We start from the raw sequence: 19,016 nt of genomic DNA, 5'->3' as shown, positions 1-19,016 counted from the left end.
AGCTGGAATAAGGCAGGCAAAGCATGCCACAAAAATGGCAAAATGGCATTACAGGGAAAATGCAGTTCGCTCTGGGTTTTTTCATCAAAATTGGAAGCCCTGAGTGTTTTAAGTTATGGATGAATTACCAATAGCAACACATTAGAATTGAAGATAATGTACCTGTTCTGAACAATCAAATTTTATTTGTAATACAAAAAGACATAAAAATGATACTTTGTCGTTACTATTTATTATCCTCTTAAATAATTATTGTATTGTTATTATTATTATTTAGCACACACTTTTATACAAAGCGACGTACAGAAATTAAACAAAACAAACATAATAAAATTAAACATTTTAAAATGTTTCTTTTGAAAGAAGGGAAAATAAAATAGAAAAAGAAAGAAGGATACAGAGAGAAATTGCAGATGAAAAGACATAGCAGATGTATAAAAGCAAATTAAAAATAGGTTCTAAAAGAGGTTGGGCTTTTTTATGAAATTAAACTATAAAACAGAACATATTAGCCATACTGAGAGACATACTACAAAATGGTACAGGATACATTTTCTTAACCAACAGGCAAGATGTCTGTACAATGCAAACATCATCTGAGAAGCCAGATCGATTCAGGGAAACATGTTTTCATGTTTGTTGAACTTCAGGTGTCAGGATTGGGGATACCCCTGTAGTTTAAGATAAAAGGTATAAAAGAAACACCGGCTCTACAGTAAACTTAATCCAAACTCTAGAAAATGGGTTCAAGTGTTTAAAACATTTAAAATCTGTGGAAATGGTACAGAGCCAATTTAATTAGGCTAGTTAAAAAAAAAAAAATGTAATACTTTGCAGCAAAAAGAGTTTAGGATTTTTTCCTTAAAAAGAGATCCAGACACAGTCATGTGGAAAAAAACAATTCAGAAACAGTCACTTGCTCCAAAATTAGCATTTTATTCTGATTGTTGGGGTCAGAAATGTATAATTTGTATTCTGGTGCATATTATCTGCAAAGCTGCTGTCAGAAAGCTTTCCAGTTTTAAAGCAGTTTCATTTATTAGTGCTACCGGTATCATAACACCCCCTTTTTGGTACGAATTCAAACAGTTGTGCTAATAAGATTCTCAATTTTACAAAAGGTTTCTTTTCTCACTTTCCATTCCATTTCACCCATTGTGTCAATGTCTTTTTTAAATCAATTTTGGAAATACGTTTATAATGAAAAGATAAAAACATGCAAAACACTTTAATCCGTAGCCCAAATTATACATATATAAGTTTGGATCTTTTTGCACTACGTCAAAAAACATTATGTACACACAATTTTTTTTTTTTTACAGTGAAGTACAAATTAAAGTACCAGAGGCTGGCCAAAGCAAATAACAAAGTGTACATGGATTAGAACAAAATACACATTTTTGTAAAATACTATACCACTTCAGAAAAACAGAAAATTGATTCCGCTACAAAATTATGATTTATGACAATCCCTTTATTTGCAACCAGCTGCATACTTTGTTTTTTTTTTTCCACTAAAAATTAAAAAAAAAAACTAAAATCTAAAAGTCTAGCACACTGTAAATTGCTGTTTTCAGGTTTTAATTCCCCTCCAAGCTAATGGACTTTTCCATCAGTTAAGTACTTACTGATTTTTATTTATTTATTTTTTTTTATAAATCGTATTTAACAGCAGTATGGTTTAACCAAAAAGCATGTAGAAGCATACCATAGTTTAACATACTTCAATTTCGTAATCACTCAAGAAATCAGTACCAATAAAGCCTTGAACATAAAACTAATTAAATCAGATCCAAAAATGTACAAAAAGGCACATAACATCCCAGTGCTTCTGTACTGTGAAATTCAAGTGTAACTGAGCGCTCTTAATATCAACGATCCAAACAGTGTCAGTTTAACGATATTCCCTGTGAGCTGGAACTGGATTGTAGCCTATGCCAAAGCCTTCATCAAGCATCTGTGCTAGTAGACTACAAAGTTAAAGCCTAGCCTTTTGTTCTGCCTTCGGGAATACCGGTTTTAAGAAGCTGTCCTTGTCCCACAAAAAAAGGTTCTATTAGTCATCGCTTCCACCATACATGTCTGCAAGTTTCTTAAAACGTGGTCCCCAGTCATTCAGGTAATCATAGTCCTGGTCGCCTCCACTACTGGAAGAGGCCAGGGAACTAAAAGAGCCTGCTGTAGATCCACTGCCTTCATAGTCAAACACCAGCAGAGAGTCATAGGGTGGAGCTGTTGGGTCATTATCTGCTGCCTTGAGTCCCTGTAAAGAAAAAAAAAGATTAAAAGTCTTCAGCTGACAGATGTTGTCTACCAAGAGCAGGTTTAAGCAGTTTTTTTTTTTTTTTCTTTAAAGCAGGGTGTGCACATCATTTGTTAAATTTTTACTACAACTACCTTTAGCCAACATGTCATTTTTGGAAAATGACCATTGATAAGCCATTTGAAAACCAGCTTAAATATGTCCATATAAATATAAAAGTTTGTATAAAAGCATTTGAAAACTATAGTACCAAGTATTGTTTAGTAAGGTAAATATTACTTTTTAAAAAAAAATTTCGTTGCCAATTAGTTTTTATTATTTTCTCCCCAATTTGAAATGACCAATTATTTTTAGGCTCAGCTCACCACTACCACTCCTGCGACTTGGGAGGGGCGAAGGTGAACACACGCTGTCCTGCGAAGTGTGTGCCGTCAGCCGCCCGCTTCTTTACACTCTGCAGACTCACCGTGCAGCCGCCTCAGAGCTACAGCGTCGGAGGACAACGCAGCTCTGGGCAACTTACAGGCAAGCCCGCAGGCGCCCGGCCAGACTACAGGGGTCGCTGGTGCGCGGTGAGCCGAGGACACCCTGGCCGACCTAACCCTCCCTCCCCCGGACGACGCACGGCCAATTGAGCGCCGCCCCCTGGGAGCTCCCGTCCACTGTCAGCTGTGGAATAGCCTGGACTTGAACTGGCGATGTCCAGGCTATAGAGCGCATCCTGCACTGTAGCGAGTGCTTTTACTGGATGCACCACTCGGGAGCCCGCAAATATTACTTTTAAAAAAAAAAATTCAGCAAAATTAAGAATATATACTACATTTGCAACCAGGGGTAACAGAAAACTGAGCCCAAAACGTCTTCAACAGAAACTAGTGTTGGGACAAAAATCCAAATGAATATTTTTTGACATGTATTCGGATACAAATATCAGATGTTCGTATTCGCTACAAATGATAAAAACACCTTGCGCTTATTTATCGTCACACCAGAATTTGCGCGACAATTAAAAAAAACGCAAATGAAAAAAACATAGGATCAACACAGCAGCTCTTAAGCCTCTGTTTAAAAGATTGACAGCAAAAAGTGCACGCATAGTGATCTCTATGGAACGCCATCTGGGACAAAAACGCATTGTGCTGCTTTAGAGCGAGCCAGAATCTCATGGGACAGAAGGAAAACCACGATATATATTAATCAGGGCTCAAAGTTAACGTATATATTTGGTAGCATTTTGCTACCCAAAACTCTTAATTTGCTACTATTTTTCATAATTTGGTAGCATTTTTCTGATACCGTATATGACTGACCCTGGGTGAACACTTTTTATTTTATTTTTTACACGTACACTATTAGTATCTCTCATAAAGTGGGAAACCATTGCTAATAGAGCTTCCCGATAGATGACTGAGGTTTGTACCGCCCCATGTAGACACGCGTGAGGCACACAATGTAAATGTAAATCGTGTTGGACAATGGAGTACAAATACCTACAGTATCAAAAGTAAAATTAAGTAACTGTAAAAAAACATTACGATTTTATAAGATAAAAGGCAATGACCTAACAGGATATTAAGTTTATTCAGTGTCTATAAAATGGTCATTTAATCTGTCATGGAGATTATTTTGTTATAATGTTAGCCCTGGTGTCACAAACGCTAAAAAAGGAACACATAATAGGCTGACTACAAAAAAAAAACAAAAAAACACAGGAGCAAATAGCTAGCTTTAATGTTACCATGATCCAAGTAACGTCTTTGCTGTTTCATCAGTACGAATAATAGAAAAAATAAAATTGCATTAAATTTATCTGTGTTTTCTTTTTATAATAGATCATCACTACCTTGCATACTTCTCCTGTTTAACTAGTGAAACGTGTGCGTTAACACACACACATATTATATATATATATATATATATATATATATATATATATATATATATATACACACACACACACACACACACCCCACATGTTATATACACGCATGGCTAACTAAAGTCACTGTTTAATAAAACGAACCCAGCACATTGACACAAAGCACCACTAAATTAAAGTAAGTTATTGCTTATTTCTTATATAAATATGTTAACGTCTATATGTTTCATATTGCAACTGTGTTATAATATTTTTCTGTGTTTTGGAAGACTTCGATATTATTGATATCGAAATACGTGCACGACACAGATATACAAATTTCATATTGATGCCCACCCCCAATTATAATTATATTATATATATATATACACACACACACACACACACACACACACACACACTAAAAGGGGTTATAGACCTAGTCTATATTTATGGAGACACTATCATTTCTTCACAATCTTCTCAAAGTTAATTTATGTTTCAGACTAAAAAAGGTATTATGTCTAAAAATTGTTGGATAGGACAACAATTTTTGTATTGCCCCTCCAGAAATACAGTTGCTGTAGACTATTTTTATATTCCAATATAATCTGAAACAAAGGCTTTCATATCTTTTGAAGCAGGTCTAAAATTCATGAAACATTTCTCTTAAATATATCAGCAGGGGCTGAAACTGATGGTAGCCTTAGGCTACCATGAAATGTTAACGTTTTCCGGTAGCTTGGTACACTAATGGCTTAAATTATGCTTCTAAAAAAAAACACTTTGTAGCACAGTACATCAGCCCTACAGGAGTGCCAGTCCAAAAGATTGGAAACAAATGTTGAAAAGGAATAGTATTTATCATATTTTCTAAATAATGTAACTCTTTCAACACTGCAGACCTGTATTGAGATCTAATAAAAGATAATTCCATTCAAAACAGACTAGTTGCTTGCATTACATGTGGTCACTATGTAGGTTTAAACCAGAGATCCTGTGGTGTTCAAAATCAGGGATGATTACTTTAATTTCTCCTGACAAAGCTTGTCTTTAATTCATTAATGATTTAAATTTCTCCGTACTTTGTGGTAATCTGCTTTGCGTAGAGTTCAGCTTGGTTCTTAAAAGATATTACATTCTTTCAATTGTTGTCCTACTCAAAATGAACTTGTAACTAGAAGAAATTCAATTCTTAGTATCAAATTAATACAACCTAATAAATTAACGACCTTTAATCCCAATCCCATACCCACTAAATTGTGTGAAACAAGGAGTGCTTTCCCCCTTGGTGTGATTGTGTCTAGAGTAATAATTCATGCAATTAAGAATATAGCCAAAAAAAAAAAAAAAGATGGTAAAACCCCTGAACTTCATAACCATTTTAAAATTGGAGTGCCACATGATTATAGCAATATACCCTAAAGAGACCTTTAGTGAAGCCAGTAAGCGCACTCTCTCTCTCTCTCACCTCATTAATGAAGTCGCCAATGTCCCCAGGGTGAGGAGCAGCTGATCTTACTGGATATTGTGGCTCGGCATGGATTGGTCTCTCATCAAGACGTCTAATTCCAACATGCTTGATGGCATCCGGCTGTACTGTATCAGGCTGTTGAAGCTGGCTCAGGTCGTAATCCTGTAAAGCAGATGGGAAATCAGTGGGAAAAAAACAACAAAAAAACCCCCAAAAAAACACATGGCGATTGCAGAATGCACGACAAACAGAACATCATGATGGCCTGCTTTTCAAATGTGAGAACACAACGTAGCATACATTAGCCAATCTAGGACCACATGATGATATTTATGGGGGAAAAATTGTAATAGATCATTTTTCATGAGTGATAAGACTAAAATGGTTAGTTATGCTGCAAGGCTGTCAGGCTAATCTTACTTCTCTTAACTACACTACAAAAACTCAAAAGCAAATAAAACCAAACAAATATTTGATAAACTTGGAGAGAAATTTGATATGCTTTCATCTTTATTAATATAGCCCAAAGAAGATGAGAATTGGCAATATCTTGGATTAGTCTCAATGTGACTGACATGATTAGTTGAAAATGAAGGATTACTCCTACCCCTAAATCTTTACCATGTTTGTAGCTATTGACAGTGCATGTTTATTTCTTTATTACAAGATCTATCTTAAAACATGTGTGTGCTCCAATATAGCTAATGGCTAATTAAAAGAAAAAAAGAAGAAAAAAAATACACAGCAGTCTATCTAAATCCTATTCATAATATAATCATTATTGTTATAAATAATTTTAGCTAGCCAATAAAATTAGAAGAAATCATAAGTGTGAATGGTCTCTGATTGCTTCAGCAGTTCACATTAATAAAGGTTAGGCCTATGGGCAAGAAAACAAATTTACAACATTACTCGCCATTCATTATTACCGTGAATTATTGCCTGTTTAATATGAAGCGTGACTGGCATTCGAAATCTTTTCAAATACTGTGTGCATATCGTGTTTAAGTAACATACCTGGTCCTCCTCTCCACCACCCTCCTCATCGTATTTCAGGATGTTGTCACGAACATCATCCTCAGGATCGATCAGCAGCTGCTTGGCTTGGCGTTCCTTGTCACGTCGCTTCATCCAAACCACAAACAGCAGGACAAGAACTGGAACATAAAAAAAGGATAATCTCAATAAAATGAAACATATGTAGTTTTGTTTTTAATTCAAAACACATTTTTATAAGAGGATACAGCTGTAAAAGCTTGACACATGCTTGATCAGTGATTATGTTTTTATCCATATAATCTGCAAGGATTTTTTAGAGGATAACTTTGTATCTAGCAGCTTTTGGCATAGATGTACTTACTGAGCAAGGTAATGATGCAGAGCAGAATGGCAATGATAGCTCCCGTCCCGAGACCAGCAGCAATGATCCGCTCCACGTCAGCACAATCTCCATTATGGTCACACTGACACACCTTTATTCGAAGGATGGAGGTATGGGACATGGGCGGATTGCCAGAGTCTGTGATTATTATAGGGAGCTCATAGATTCCACTTTCAAGATAACCAATCTGGAGACTTAGTTGAGCATAATCACCTGTGGAAGAAATTAGAATTATTAAACAAATTATATGGTTACTGCATTGACTTTTACAACAGTTTTTTTAGGTATTTTTTTTTCATAACAGGTATAAAAGATAGTGGTGTTATATATACACAATGTAATCCTAGGTTGAGTTTTGTAGAAAGGCAATGCTGTTTTTAACCTGTTGCACAAACTTAAAATGTTCAAATCACTGTTAGCATACCACTCAGACGGGTAATGGTCCAGTTCTTCTTTACATCTAAGGGCTTATTAGAAAGTTCAAAGGCAAAAGGGCCAGCATTGGGGTCAATGTCCCCGTCAATTGCTGTAATGTTGATGGCATTAGGCTCAGGCTTTTCACAGATCTCTGCCTCTTCAGGAAACACATGTGGAGCATTGTCATTGATATCCATCAGGAGAATCTGCAGCGTCCCAGTTCCGCTTGCAGGAGGAACTCCTAAGGAGGGGAAACATTAAAACATGTTTAAAAACAAAACAAAATGATACTTACTTAAATGCAGTTTCTTCAAATTTATTTATTTTATTTTTATATATATATTATATATATATTATATATACACACACGTATATACACACACACACACACACACACAATAGCCATTCGAAAACCTATGATAAAAAATTGAACCAGAGGATGTAGACTCAGTATTTTAGTTACCCCTCAAGGCTTTTCTTTAAATGGGAGCATGTTCCATTATGTACACATCACACATTTTGCAAGAAATAAAAGTTCTCAATCTCCAAAAAATAAATAAAAAAAACACAACATACCACTATCTGATGCAAGGAAGGTAGCATTGTAAAAATTATTTTTCACATATGGAGACTCCCTGTCTAGAACTGCTATAGTAGATATCCGTCCACTAACAGCATCAATTTTCAACCAATTTGCAGGATCCGACAGTTTTGAATACCTAAAAAAGGAAAATGTGTTTATTAAGCTTTTAATACTCGAGTAAATCAAATATGAGTAAATGTACCAGAGTTGTGTAAATTACCATCTAGTCTAAAAATGGTGTAGAGTTAAAGAAAGAAAGAAAAAAAAAACACCATTATAATTGAGCCAGTAACAGTTTGAATTAATCAATAACTTTCTTTAAGCAGAGATTTCAACAGTGAACAATTTGGTTTTCCAATACTCTCTGTAAACAAGATGTCTCTTAAAACAGAAGAAACTTTACTGTACCTCATTGTTTGCTGCATATAACGATCAGGATCCTGGGCAGTGAAGCTTGTTAACAATGTTTCAGCTGGCAAGCCTTCTTCCTGTTTGATAAGCTTGGGGTTTGGATCAAAATAGGGACTCTCATTCATGTCAATAACTGTAATGGAGACAGTCGCAGTTGACTGAGGAGGAAGATTGATGCCCCTGGCCAGAGGCACTTGATTTTCCACAACCACAGTTAGCACAAACATCCGACTGGTCTCATAGTCAATGGGCTGTAGAGAAATACAACTATGTTAATGTCATGCTTCATAATGGGGAACAAATCATGCAACAGCAGCACATTCAAAATATGATCTAATAAAAGACAATTGGTTTGACACTTTCAGTATCATTGGAAACAGGCAACGTGGTTATTTTCAGTTCATAATAAATATTTTCTATCAGTGTTTCAGACCAAAAAACAAAAACAAATACATCTTAAAAAAAAAAAAAAAAAAAAAAAAAAAAAAAAAAATAATAATAATAATAATAATAATAATAATAATAATAATAATAATAATAAAATATAAAATGATTCTTATCAATCTCAAAATGAGCTGCATTTTACCTTGACAACAGTAACCAGGCCTTCATTACTGTTTGGGTCAGTTGGAATGGCAAATCTCCCTGTAGAATCACCACCTGTTATTCTATAGACTGCATTCCAAGCAGGTGTATTGGGCTGGTCCTTATCAGTAACAGTTAAGTTGGCAACAATAACATTCACTCTGTTTTCTGGCACTTCTCCATAGAACTACAGAAATTAAACATAATAAAATGGTTTAGAAACAGGACAGGTACAAGCACATCATATCTTTATTAATTATGCCTTTTAATGAAATTAAGATATATAAAATGTATAAGGTGGCAGAGTTTATTATTATTTGAAGAATCTAACTTTGGTTGTTTGGGGCTTGACAGTTAATCAATATAGGTGAGGCTACTGGCACGCTCACCAGCGCACAGCCTTGAGTCTGGAGTCAAACTCACCATTTACCTAGAGCTGCTTAGCCACATGTCATTGTGAAAACTCGATGATAATCATGCTAGCAGCCCTGTCTTGTATAAAGAGCAATACAAAGTTCCCAAGGAACCACTCTATTAAAATCAAGCTCATACCTGAATTAAAACCACTAGAGCTATTGGATGCTTTAGAAACACAATTATTTAGTGGTAACATAGAGCTTTTATGGCCATCAGGTCAAAAGCTAAATAAATTTGGTCAAACACGTTTTAAATCTTGATTTTAAAATGGTAGTCATTGACTTAACTTTTATGATACTGAATAACACACATTTCTAACTGGGTGAATGGGGGCAAAATGTATCCAGTAAATCAGGGTAGGACACTGAGAAAATTAAAACACTGAAACAGGAACATGATGAAACGTTATAGCTGAAAATCAAGTACTGGAGTGATATGTCAAGATAATGCTCTGAAAGAGAAATTTGAGTCTGCAAAAAGCCAGACAAAAGAGCCAACAATGAATTACAATAATCTAATCAAAGGGTGATAACCCAGTACTGGGTCGCAAACAATAAATCCTTTGCTCCTCAGTTTTCTTTCCAAATGTCATGCAGCAGAAGGCTTGGAGCTTCATACTTTAACACAGGGTTACATTATAGCAGGAAAATAATTGCAAATAATAATACAAAGAAAAAATAACTACAGGTTTTCACTTACAGTTTGAGCTGTGAACTCAGGAGGGTTGTCGTTGACATCTGTCACTTTGATAACAGCAGTCCCTGTGTTAGAGAGGCCATATGTTGGGTTTCCCTCCATATCAGTCGCCTGAATTATTAACGTGTATTGTGGCACTTTCTGTCAAATAAAAACACAATCCATCATGTTTAATAAATTAATCACAAAAGTTAAGAGGCCATTGGGGAGATACTTAATCACCCTTACGTGTTACACTTTATATGGTCTCACCTTGTCGATTATACCTTCTAAATACAAACTCTGAAACCCACTGCTGTATGCAGTACGATGTGGTACCACTTGTTTTTCTTTATCGTGTTGTGTATCCCCCACCTCCATGCACATATACAGGGACTTTAATAGCATCTCAGATACTTTTTCTCATTAATTCCTATGATGTACAAAGTCAACATTATGAAACTGTAGTGGGAGAGCAGTGCAGCTTGTTGGTTTAATATCCCAGAGCCTGGAGGGAGGTTCTGATCTGGCAGCTGACTCACTCTCTGGTGAAACTGTTCAGGTACTGGTTGCTAGGTAATAGGAAGCAGACAGATTAATTCACAGAGGAAGCCTCCCCCAGCCAGTGCACATAAAACAGAACCCTGGGGTGTAATTACCAAAACAGGAGGCAGTCACGCATATTGCCTTTTCTCAAATTAGAGCAACTGACTGTCTCTTTCATATTATAAAGTCAGCAAGGCATAACAAATATAGGGCAATTGCTACTTTTATAGAAAAAGGGGTGTTCATCACTCAGACATCACCTTTACTTAAAGCAGACATCTTAACATTTGTAGCTTTCTCAATTACATTAATATATAAAAAATGTAATTTTACATTTTAAAAAACAGGCTGGGTTGTTACCTTGGAAAAATGTAAAACCATCGTCACACTTAAATGTGTTAATTTATAATGACAATGTATACATTTTAATAGGAAGATGACCCTTCAAAATGATTCAGTTCTGTTATTTCCAAACCCAGTGACATATGCTTTTGTTCTGTCCCCAACTACTGGTTGCAGTTTTAGTTAATCCTATTTGTGCAAGACCTTTGGTTTACAATTGCAATTTAGTTTAGCTTTGTTTATACCTCTCTGTCAAGTCCTGCTGCTACAGTGATAATGTCTCCAGTCTGATTGTTTATAGTAAACATGTTTGAAGAAGGGCTTTCAGGATTCTGGGACAGGATCTTGTATCTCAGAATACCATTGTGAGAATTGGGATCGTCCTTGTCGATAGCAGTGACAGTCATAACATAAGTTCCTGGAGATTAATAAAAAAGAGCAAATCTTATTCAGACAATTTTACTTTGATTTAGTACTGGCACTTCCTTTAGCAAACTATTGCTATTGTTTAACTTGCTTTGGCAAAGGAATACATTAATTTTTTTTTAATTATCCCTAAAGTGCCAGAGGTCACACATTTTATTGATTTAATGTATTCATGTATTACATTTAGCATACTACAAGGAAAGGATACCCAATGGTGTATCCATACCAGTGCCACAATTTAAGAAAATGTCCATAACCACCCCAAGTACAACATTTTACAGATCAGCCAATCTTGTAACATACCAACAGTAAGCATTAACCTTCTCTTATGACATAATTTCTTTTTACTTTTATCCAAGTAAAAACAGCATTTCCAATAAACATTACTCTATTTGCATGGTAGAGTATACACACATATTAGTACCTATATGGCTTTTGCTTTATGTAAAATACAGGTAATAAACAGCACTAATAGTATAAAACAGGTTATCCGTTACCTGGCTTTGACCCTTCGGGAACAGTCCCATTCCAGATTTGGTGCAGGAATTCAGGCCTGTTGTCATTCATATCTATCACATTGATAACAATATCAATGGGATTTTCCACCTGGTTTCCATTCAGATCCACTGCATGTGCCCTCAACTGGAAAAAAAACATCAACAATTACAGCAGGAATTTACACATATTCTGTGTGGCTTAAACAACAAACATGACAAGGGGGAGGTCATCTAAACACACTTAAAAACAGCCATTAACGTATAAACCACATGCATAACTTGAACATTAAGATTACAGAAAAAAACTAGATAAACAGTGTTTGCTGCAGTTCAATTGGCTTACCTAAAATTGTAATTCTAAAAACATAAGGATTCATTTCAAAGCCATCAGAAAACTGGTCTTCGGGTGTTTTTTGTTACAGTAGATACATGTTCTGTCTTATTCAATTATCATGAAAAGAGGCTTTATTGAGGATGGTCACATTGATTTATATCTGTCCATGAAACCATCTATTAGCTTGATACATAGATATGCAGCAGTGGTATCTACATGTCTGGAGGGGAAGTAAAAGGTGCACGTGTTGCCAGCCATTATCCTTACATGAAAGTTAGGTATTTGCTCCCGATCCAAAGGCTTAGTCACAGACAGTTCTCCTGAAATTGGATTAATGATGAAGATTCCAGTAGGAGGCTGGTCTGCTCCAGGTCCTGTGACGCTGTAGCGCAGGGAGCGGTTTTTGTCCCGATCTGACCTGATCTAAAAGGGAGGCAAAAGGAAAAGAAAGAAGAGATAAGCAGCAGTTTTACTAGCAAGAATGCACTTTTTTTACAGTGACAAAAAAAAATCTGACAATCTATTAATTACTTCAGTCATGGTGCATTAGTAATAAACAAATCTACCAAACAGTGCTGTCAGTTCCGGCTTACACACAGCAGGCAGTGCTGGTTTCATAAAAACGGTTCTTCCTATGGCAAGGTTAATTACATTTTTTCTACTGTGTTCTTGACAACGTATATTCAGGAAACAGAATCCCATTAAAAAAAAATAAAAAAAATCACCCATTGAAGCCATATATAATTTACTGCCTTTCAATGTTTTAAAATGTCAATTGATACAAACAGTTTTCCTCTTCATTTTTTATAAAAAATTTAAGTTTTATATATTTATATATATATATATATATATATATATATATATATATATATATATATATATATATATATATACATATACATATACATACACACACACACACACTAAAATTATTAAAACAATCTTTAAGCAACCCAGTATCAGTATCTGCAAAAAAAAAAAAATGTATTAACTTAAAATAAGCATATTACCTTTCTTTTCTATAAGTGGCATGTACCTTTTAAGCACATAACATTTTTAAAAAATGTGGTTAAAAATAGAGAAAAAAAAATCAAAAAAAAATCAATCTTTCTATCTATATTCTCTTTACCCTGACAAGCTCTAGTGGAAAAGGGCCTCGGGAGTTTTCTGGCACATTGATTGGGGGGATGACCCAATCTCTCTTCATGCGCTTCAGCTGACCACTACGGTCCAGGTGTTGTTGTGGAAATACAATTTCCCGGATCTGCTGGGGGAACTCTGGGGCACTGGATTTCTTTCCATTCTGAAATTCAAATACAATTAAAATTAGGGTTGGCCGATAACAAAAGTTTCAGTTATTAATTGAAAAATGATCACAGTCAATCATTATTTACAACTTCCTCCCTATTCAGTAGTTGCAAACAAAAGTAGCATTGTTCCAATCTCAAATTCAGTTTACCCAGTTAATTCATTGCAATAGAGTTTGGGACTGCTGGTTTAGGACAGAATACCAGAATAGGACAGAACACCAAACAGTAGGCTTAATTCTTAAAACTTTTAATTTGTCTTTGGACGTACAGAATTAAAAAAGACAGTATTTGTGAATCTCTTTGGAAACACTTATTCACTGTCTATACAGCAAAGTTATTATAAATAATACAAAACAGTCTGCACTGTAAATGTTTATCACATTTACTTACCATCTCAGCATATTTATGTGCCATTTAAAATGTTTTACAATATCAACAAAATTAACCAAGATACAACTATAATAATAACATTGATAAACTTACCGAAGCATTTGTACTTCTAAAAAATGATGAAATATTGTGCTTCGCTGATTTAGTATTCAATAAAATGACAAGTTGAAAACAGCAAAGTTAATGAGCAGCACAGAGCGCTCTCCATAGGCAGAATCATCAGACCCATATATCAGAGTGGAAATCCACTCAATTGAAATCACGCCTGCGTAAAGGTGGAACGTACGGCCGTGATAGATTCTGGTTTTTTTTTTTCATCTGCGGTTCACTTTAAGTTGCAAACAAAAGTGAAATATTTATGCACAGTAGTTTAGAGATAATATATAATATAAATATAATATAAATATAAATATAATATAAAAAATTCAATATCATTCTTTTTTTAAAACTCATTTTTATTTGCATTTCTGAGTTGTTCTGCGTACCCCCTATGACCCTTAGAAGTACCCCCGGTTGAAACCCTCTGCAATATAGTTTAGACAACACACCACTATACTAAAAAGGGTATAAGTAAATTGTACTCAAACCTGCTGAGCTCAAATTTATTTGAAAAGCTTTGCTTTTTCTCAAGGGGATTAGATGATAGAATGGTGAAAAAACACTCAACCTTCAGGGCATATATGACAAATGTACATTACTAGAACTTGCTTTGCTTTCCTTTGTATAAGAAAACAGAAGCAAAGCCACATACACCAAGTCAGTATAACTTTGGAGATTGTTTCCAAAACTGCTGGCCGAGTGATAGATGACAGCAACAATCTGTGCGGCTTTACTGTCTACTGTCTTTTAAAGCTCAGCAGAGTCCACCTTTTTGTAAAATGTCCTTTATGATTTAAATCCTGTTATGCTGGAAAGGGGAGCACAAAAAAAATCCTACAATACATTACTGTTTTCCTTTACACTTTCAAAATAGTTGGTAATGCAAATCATCTTTGAAATCTGATTATATATTTAAAATTCACAGAAGCAGGTCTTGCAGCTACCAGGAACATGATATTTATAATCCTATTTAATTCGAGAGAATTAATGCAGTAATTATTTGGGACCTATGTCAAGAATGATGGATGTTCTTGATGGCTTGCTTAGGAGACTGGGCATCCATCAGTAGGTGAATGTCATCATTTCTAACCCTTTCTAGATAAACTGGTACAGTTTACAATCATATAAAGCAAATACCTATTATAAAACTAATAAGATAATTGTATTGTATGATATACAGGGAGATCAGTAAAAAAGTCACATAAGAACATGTGGTCCTAAATCTACAGGTCTAATCATATACTACACAAGGCTTGCCAGCAATGCTTTTCAGGTCAGTGCAGTTATTCTCCAGAAGCTTTATAATAAACTTGATTGACAGTCGACGTAGAGTACTGCTTATTCTTCTGTAGTTATATTTAACTGTCCACAAACTTTAAATGAAACAATTTTATTAAATACAAGCCAGCAGTCTTAAAATAGGAGTGGCTGCTTCTGGAGCTTGATTAAAATGCTAGCAATGCAATGGATTACAATGTCTATTTTGCATTTGCTTCACATTAAATAAATAGGTCTTAAATCAAGCAAATTTTGAATTAAGTAAAACAAAAAAACAAAGCAAAAAAACACAAACAAAAAAAAACACCCTACACGTTAATTTGAATTTTACTCCGTTTAATTTGTGTATTCATGACCCTTCACCAAATAATTCCAAAGGACACAGTAGCTGATAAACCAACTAACTACTTAGTATTAAGTTGGCTTATTGATTTAGCTGAAAGGACCGTTGCTTATCTACTACAAACAGTAAGAGTAAAACAAATACATAAAAAGTATATTTACTTCTGAAAATAGTTATTTATAATTTACTACCACATCTGGGAAACCTGGTATGGAGCCAGCACCATTTTTGATGTGGCAAGCAAATACAAATGATATTTCTGTACTTTACGTGCAAAAATATCCAACAACATCGAGTCTCTGTATAATACAGATCCTCTAGAATTCAGGAGTGAAATGTTAACTGAAAACTCACTTACAGTAAATAACTTGCCTGTGCATCTCTTCTGCATACACACTGCTGTGTTGAAGTCTGACGTTATTAAATCACAGTGACATGGAGAAATTCATATATGCTTTTAGAAAAACAGTTATCATAAGCCCCTTTCACACTGGCATGCTCTACCTGGGTTGAAACCTACCTCGGTGAGGATCTGGTGTCATGCAGGTCAGCTACGCGATTTCACACTGCTTTTGATAAAGTAGGGTTGACCTGGGTGACAGATGCAAGTAAACAACACGCGTATCAATGCCCCGGAAGCAGCTTGTTACGGATGCTTCCATCCAAGCTTCTCTGGATTGAACCACTGGCCCAAATGTTGGAGCAAATGTTTCTTTATCCCTGCTGCAATCTGCCTAATGGCGTGTGTGTGTGTGTGTGTGTGTGTGTGTGTGTGTGTGTGTGTCTAAAGCAACAAAAATATGGCTAAACAGAACAAACAAAAACATCCCTAGCGGAAGTGAAACCTTCACGCAGGCATGGCTGTTTGTTATTGCGTCGGCTTAAGAACTGCCTTCATGCATTTTGTCTTGCTCAACTCGGGTCATAGCATGTTGACCCCCTTCAGGTCAACCAGGTACGACCCAGGTACGTGTTTTCAGACTACACAGGATTGCGAACCGGAGAGCCCGGACGCGGGCACGAGTGCCAGTGTGAAAGGGGCTTTACTTTAATTGTTAACCCTACCAGGCAAAGTGTCTTGGCTGCAACTGAAAATATGCGTTAACATACACCATTGGTTTATAACCTTCCTCACCTTATGCTTTTCACTGTGTGGTAGCCTGGAGGTCAATCTCACTGCTGCCTGCCATTGCTCCTGGGTTTCTGTATCCTGTGCTTTCACAGAAAACGTAGTCTGCTTGGAAGTAATGTGGACTTTTCTTGCCGCATAAACCACTCCATCATCTCCAATCCTAAAGCGGGATGGGTCACTGGTTTCATAACGAATTCGTCCGTTCCTTCCACAGTCTACAAATCTCACTGAAGAAAAAAAAACAAACAAAAAAAACACGGTAAATACAGAAATAATTTTTTTTTTTTTTTTTTTTTTTTACAATATTTGTAGGGATGCAGTTTTTAAGCCACAGTTGAGCGAGGGTTCATTAACAGTTGACACATTGTATATAGGTCATCGACAGAAACAAACAACCGATACAATAAAATATATAAACAAACATCCACAGGTTGTGATGGAAGGTTTGAAGATGAGCAGGATCAGTTTCACTTACTGGTTTAGGTCATTTTTCAAATAACTCATCACACAGATTAATTTATAGAAAAAGGACAGTTTCAATATATTTCAACCATTTACTTTCATTTAATATCTAATATTTAAAATGTTAGAAATATGTTTTGACATTTACAATGTATTTGTGTGCTCTGGCTAGACGATTTAAAATGTTCATGTTTTAGCACATCCTTTTTTATTTTTTTACTGGATGGAAGTGTAAAGAATTATTTCTCTGTGGAATATATTTTTTGGCAGAGAGGAGGGAAATGTGGTATTAATATTGCCTTGAGCATCTCCCAAGGAATCAATAATGTGTATGTGATTTTCTGTTAATTTAAACACCTCACATTTCTCCGCCTGAAGGGGAGCATTTATACACACACACTACCCATTACAGATCTTATGGAAACCCTCAGTAGGAAAAGAGGAAGTGTAGATTTAAAATTTGACACAAAACTGATTTCTCCACTACATGTGCCCTAAATTGATGGCTAGACTACTGGCCATCAATTTCCCACAAACAAAAGGATTCCACAGTATTTTAATCTATAAAACAGTGCAGACTTAATCCACCAATAGGGTGGCTAAGAATGAACTGCATTATTCAGAATATCTGCAAGCAAGAGTGAAAAAAGCTACCATATTTAAGACAGTTCCTAATCACATTTACAGCATACTGAAAAGTTAAGTGAAACAGCAAACAATTATTCTGTGGTTTGTGTCATATAATTGAATCCCACTGTAGTATTCATTACAATGCAATAGACAACACAAATACAGTATATATGTCAAATCCAATGTGGTCTGTGTCTTGGCGCAACACTTTACAAATACATATATAGAAGAAAAAAGAAGAAAATCTCTTGTTAAAATGAACTACAGAATACATTTCTTTAACAACAGCTTTAAAAAAGGAGGAAGAGTGCATAGTGTTTGCAACCCGATTTTAAAAACAAAATGCCACAACCTGTGGGCAAGAATGTGTCAGTTTGTTTAATATTTACCATGATGAAGACACAATTTAAAAATTTGGAAACACATTTTGACAAATCAGTCAAAATGAATATTATCTGTGAATAAAAAGCCTTCCCACAGGCCAGTCACTTCTCATTATCTACTACTGTTTTTACTGAGCTATCCATATTCACAAGACACTTAAAATATTTATTTTCTTAATGCAGCCAAGTTACAGTAGTAATTTAAAATAGAAATGTAGATACACAGTGCCTGTGTCTAAAATTAAAGACATTTATCAATTTACTTTTCTAACACCATCTTGAAACATCTCTATCGTATAATACTGTACACTGATGAACTTGAAAATGAGTTTAATCTTATTTCTGTGACAGAAAAGGCGATCAATAAGCAGCACAGGCAGGATAAAAACAGGTTAAAGCTTAGTCAATAGTATTTTATTTTAATAATTGCCTCCAAAAATAGTTGGTCTAAAAAGATATAGATGACATTACTCATCTCTTCGAGAATCTAGATCAAGTCTTTGTAAAACTTAAAAATTATTATACACACACAACTGTGCATAATAAGGATGTTATTCTAATCGAGGGTTTCTGGGGAAAGCGCTAGCGCTATCAAGGGTTTCTGAGTAGAAACCCCAGATATAAAATTACTGCCTTAAGTACAGTTTTGGATTATTTATTATAAATACATGGTGACATAAGACTAAGTTTTTAACAATTGAAGTGTTGAGAATAACATTGGAAAACAGAAAAAAAAACCTGTTTAACAATTAATTTTAAACTTCAGTTACTTTATTAACA

The 19,016-nt window shown here is 35.1% G+C and overlaps 1 protein-coding gene across 1 annotated transcript in view; it reads right to left on the bottom strand.

Moving 5' to 3' along the window:
• Nucleotides 1-1,631: 1,631 nt before the first annotated feature.
• LOC117394794 (cadherin-2-like) overlaps nt 1,632-19,016 on the bottom strand; it is a 54,749-nt gene continuing 37,364 nt past the window's right edge. The window contains exons 3-16 of the mRNA XM_033993375.3: nt 16,765-16,988; nt 13,339-13,512; nt 12,477-12,632; nt 11,876-12,020; nt 11,198-11,370; nt 10,089-10,226; nt 8,974-9,159; nt 8,385-8,638; nt 7,970-8,112; nt 7,401-7,634; nt 6,956-7,189; nt 6,613-6,752; nt 5,593-5,757; nt 1,632-2,263 (exon numbers count right to left, since the gene is read on the bottom strand). Of these exons, the coding sequence (XP_033849266.1) occupies nt 2,057-2,263; nt 5,593-5,757; nt 6,613-6,752; nt 6,956-7,189; nt 7,401-7,634; nt 7,970-8,112; nt 8,385-8,638; nt 8,974-9,159; nt 10,089-10,226; nt 11,198-11,370; nt 11,876-12,020; nt 12,477-12,632; nt 13,339-13,512; nt 16,765-16,988 (2,573 nt within the window). The 3' untranslated portion in view covers nt 1,632-2,056. The remainder of the gene's footprint in view (nt 2,264-5,592; nt 5,758-6,612; nt 6,753-6,955; nt 7,190-7,400; nt 7,635-7,969; nt 8,113-8,384; nt 8,639-8,973; nt 9,160-10,088; nt 10,227-11,197; nt 11,371-11,875; nt 12,021-12,476; nt 12,633-13,338; nt 13,513-16,764; nt 16,989-19,016) is intronic.

Source organism: Acipenser ruthenus, chromosome 3, assembly GCF_902713425.1.
Source record: "Acipenser ruthenus chromosome 3, fAciRut3.2 maternal haplotype, whole genome shotgun sequence".
In the NCBI taxonomy this organism is placed as follows: domain Eukaryota; kingdom Metazoa; phylum Chordata; class Actinopteri; order Acipenseriformes; family Acipenseridae; genus Acipenser; species Acipenser ruthenus.
The sequence above is the reverse complement of the archived record's forward strand: the minus strand, read 5'-3'. Positions and strand labels throughout refer to the sequence as shown.